Here is a 4,288-nt window from a genome sequence, read left to right as displayed (position 1 = left end):
TATATTGAAACAAAGACAGATGGAACACCCCAGAAACGGGGGGAGAGAGAAGAGAGTCGAATCCATCAGTCGCAAAGGAGGAGAAAGAGAAAGAAGAAAAGTGAATGGACTCCAACACAAGAAAAGAAAGAAACAGAAGAGAGGTGAAGAGAAAGAAACTGAAAGAGAGAAAGAAAGAAAGCTGGAGAGGGTCGCGGGGATGATGAATGGATGGCTGTAGAATTTGCATACCTTGGAGAGCAAAGTTTAGATGCTCCGCACATAAGGCGAGGAGATTCGTTATGAAATCCAACGTCACCTTGGAAACAAGAAAAGAAAAGAGGAGAAAAATGAATGAAAGAAAGAAATAAGAAAGAAAGAGAAAGAGTTGAAAGCGATAATAAGCAGAATAATCCAGATAATGATGAGAGGTGACGAAAGCACAGACACACGACAAAACAAGGAAAGAAACAAGAAGACCAAATATATCCCTACACAGAGATTTAAATATACAAAGAGAGATATATAGAGATACATATAGGCTTAGGTATGTCTAGATAGATAGAATCTATCACGATCTATACAGATGTCTACATACACATATTTGTATATGATGCGTGGAGACGAACCACACGCATAGATCTATTTCTATATATACCTCTGTGTATAGATACAAGTAGATGGACTAGAGACAGATGAATGAACTTGAAACGAGAAATAGACATGAAAGGAGAGAAAGGAAACATGTACAAAGACAAACAACTTGCGAACCCGCCTTTAAACTCTGAAGACATCGGCGTTCTTCTCCATGTGACTTAGGAAGAGACATGTGTGTGACTCTAGCCTATACACATATTTGATCTGTCTACCATTCTTCAATCGGTCTGTAATCTAACTACCTATACAAATACATCTACTGGAAAGCCCTATATGCACATGTACAGAGGGATAGACAGACAGATATATATGTATAGGTGGACTTGTATGGAAATAGGAATCTTCTGAAGAATGACGATGATAGGAAGCCTGTGCGTGTATAGTAGATAGCTACACATCTATCTCTATATAAGACACCATCTCGACCTTCTATTACAAATCTAGAGACTGATGGATAGAATCGTCTGTCTCTCCATACAAATCCCAAATCCGTGAAGAGAAGGGAGATAGATGCAAAGACTTCCACGTAGATCTCTAGAGAGAGAAATCGTAGGGGACGTCTAGCGAAAGAGTCTGAGAGCGAGAATGAGTTGTGTAGGCTGACCTCGTGGTTATCTCTTTCATAGTAATAGATATATTTATCTAGGATATCCGTAAATAAGCCGACATGAGCTGTTGACGACTGGACGGCGATATCCGCAATCTTTAAACACTTCTGAAGACACTCGAGAACCCGACGAGAATCGCGGAATAATTCCTACACGCACCCCGCAAGCATACAGAAACACAGCCATATATATAGATAGAGAGATAGATAGATACATAGATATACATCTAGGTAGATATACCTAGAGGAAAGATATACGGACTACTCCTCATCCAGCTCAGATGGAAAGCCGAAGGAAGCACACGGAGTCCGAAAGATAGATAGATAGATAGACAGACAGATAAGCAGACAGGTAAATTATAGATAGATAGATAGATAGATTAAAGATAGATAGATAGATAGATAGATTAAAGATAGATAGATAGATAGATTAAAGATAGATAGATAGATAAAGGATAGATAGATAGAGACCGTAGAGTGGGGTAGAAGCGCCTGTCCACTTCCTATTCAGTCTTGTTTATAGCTTGCTTCAGATACACATGCATGCATATACAGACATGTACACACATATACATATAGATATCTTTTCTCGCATGGACGGCCAACAGAACCAGAGAGTTTCTCCGAAGTGCAGATGTCGAATTGTGAAAGCCGTAGTTTAGACCAGAGGTAAAAATGCGGTCGATTGCTGAACGTTCGAATCGGAGGAACGGACGAACACACTGGGGCTAGAGAAGAAAGACATAAAAAATAAAGACATGCATGCAATGGAAGAAGGTATACGACCAGTACTAGTACATCTACTACTACTACTACTGCTACGTTTCTATGGATATCATCATCTACACACGCCGAAAGGAAAGAGAGATGAAGACAATGACATTAGATACACACACCTATACATAAGCTCGTATCTATATATAGAGAGATAGATAGATGGATATACGGTGTATATACACCATGTATGTGGGCGTAGCTATCAAGACACATTCTTGCTCGACATACACCTCTACACGTGTACAGGGAAAGAGAGACAGACACAGAGACAGAGACATTCCTTCTTTCTGAAAAGTCTAGTCAGACAGAGAGTCAAAGACATCCACCCCACAACCAACTTCATACATGTACACTATACATACATACATATATACATAGATAGAGTGAAAGAGAGAGTGATGTGAAGAATCTTAAGAGAGAGAGAAGAGGACAGCGATCCAGCGGGAGAGAAGAGAGAAGAAGAGAAATAGGGTTGATGATATAGACGGGATGGATGTGTATTTGAGTGAAAGGAGTCATAGCAGTGATTTGGATAGTAGTGGATCTTACGTTGTTCCAAAAGAGATGGGAGCATGCAAGAATAGCCCGGCATTGATCAGGTTTCTTCAAGAGCTTTGCGGCATGTTGAGTGACTTTAGCACATATCGTCTCGTAATTATCTTTCTCTAGAGACTGAATATGCCCTCCTAAATACCCCACAAACTCAAAAATGAGAAGAAACTGGAGACGACTCTCCGAGATTTCTTCTTCGTAGCAGACCAAAGCCTGTGTGAGATACTCATAAATAATTGCCTCGTACGTCCGCGGGAAGCGCAAATTCGCGCCGTCCGCAACGATCGCCGACATCAAAAATAAACGCAGACCACTCTGAAAGAAGAAGAAAGGAGAAACGAGAGAAAAGGAAACAAGAAAGAAGAAAATGAAGAAGAAGGAATGAAAGAGATACGAATGAAGAGTGGAGAGAAAGAAGGGAGACAGAGAACGAGAGAAAGAGAAAGAGGAGTGAAAGAGATAAGAAAAAGATGCTTGAAAGAAAGAAAAGAGAGAGATGGTGCGGGAAAGATTGGTTACTTACCTGTGGGTCGCATTGAACTAGCTGGGAGCAGGCGCCGTGTACATACTGAAACACTTTCTTTGCTGACGTTGACGGAGGTGTCGCGACCTCTCCCAAATCGCCTCTCTCATGCGCTTCGTATCGATCCAATATACGAGGGACCAACTGTAACGCTGAGAATATCAATGGAGGGAGTGTATACTTCAACCTCCGACACCCCCCTAATTAACAGAAGAGAAAGAACCAAAGAAAGAGAAAGAAAGAGAGTAAGAAAGAAAGAAATAAGAAAGAAAGAGATAAGAAAGAAAGAGATAAGGAAGAGTACAGATGAATAGGAGAGAGAGAGAGAAAAAAATGAAAGAGAGGGGGAGAGACGTAGACATCTACATATAGAGTCATGCGTCGCATATAGATGTATGTACAGACATGCAGAGCAAAGGAAGAAAGAAAGAGTGAGAAAGAAAAGAGGAGTAAATGTCTAGAGAGGGACTGTATCAACTGCATATCTTCAATTCTGAAGTGTATCGCTTCTTCTTCTGCCTTGAGCTGAGGACTTGAAAGTAATAGAGACATTTCTCTATTCCTATGATCACGATGTACGTACATATAGAGACATAGCCACCTGCCTATATATATATTCATAGATAGATCCACAATTGAGACAGATAGATATATGATCTATCTCTCTCTCTACCTATACATGTGCCTGTCATGTGTATGGAGAGAACTTCCCTCTTCCGTTTCTCTTCAGATCCTCTTCCGTTCGCTCCTCTTAGGCAAAAGTCGGTCCTGTATCTATCTATGTGTCTATCTATACATATGTATATATCCTCGGCATATGTGGGACTCTGTATAAGACCTCGTTTCTTCGTGTGTGTAGTATCTGCATGCAATCCATAATTCAATGAGCCAGTGATGGAGGTCAAACTGAGAGAGAATAGAAAGATTAGGAGGACAGGCGCACATCAGAAAGAGTCATAAAAACATATACAAAGATACACACCAAATATGCACATATAGATATATATATATATAGATATATATAGCTGCATACAGAGATAAGAGATATACATCGATCAATGGGCTATATGATCATGGAGAAGTGTGAGAAAGTCTTTGAGCCCTCCACATCTGCACCTCCTCCTTCTCTTTACATCGACATCTTCCATCTTCTATCTCATCCTTCTCTTCTTCTCTTCTTTCCTTTCTTTTCT

General features: G+C 40.3%; 1 protein-coding gene across 1 annotated transcript; it reads right to left on the bottom strand.

Annotated features, from left to right (window-relative positions):
• Window positions 1-232: 232 nt before the first annotated feature.
• CSUI_011272 (vacuolar sorting protein 35) lies at window positions 233-3,293 on the bottom strand (the record flags this gene model as incomplete). The annotated part of the gene is made up of 4 exons (XM_068071373.1): window positions 233-298; window positions 1,241-1,393; window positions 2,570-2,887; window positions 3,096-3,293. Coding segments are annotated over 4 exons (735 nt in total), but the record flags the coding sequence as incomplete, so codon positions are not given.
• Between the last annotated feature and the right edge of the window lie 995 nt (window positions 3,294-4,288).

The sequence above is a fragment of the Cystoisospora suis genome (genome assembly GCF_002600585.1).
Source record: "Cystoisospora suis strain Wien I chromosome Unknown contig_10521, whole genome shotgun sequence".
Taxonomy (NCBI): Eukaryota; Apicomplexa; class Conoidasida; order Eucoccidiorida; family Sarcocystidae; genus Cystoisospora; species Cystoisospora suis.
This window is presented reverse-complemented; position numbering and strand designations above follow the sequence as displayed.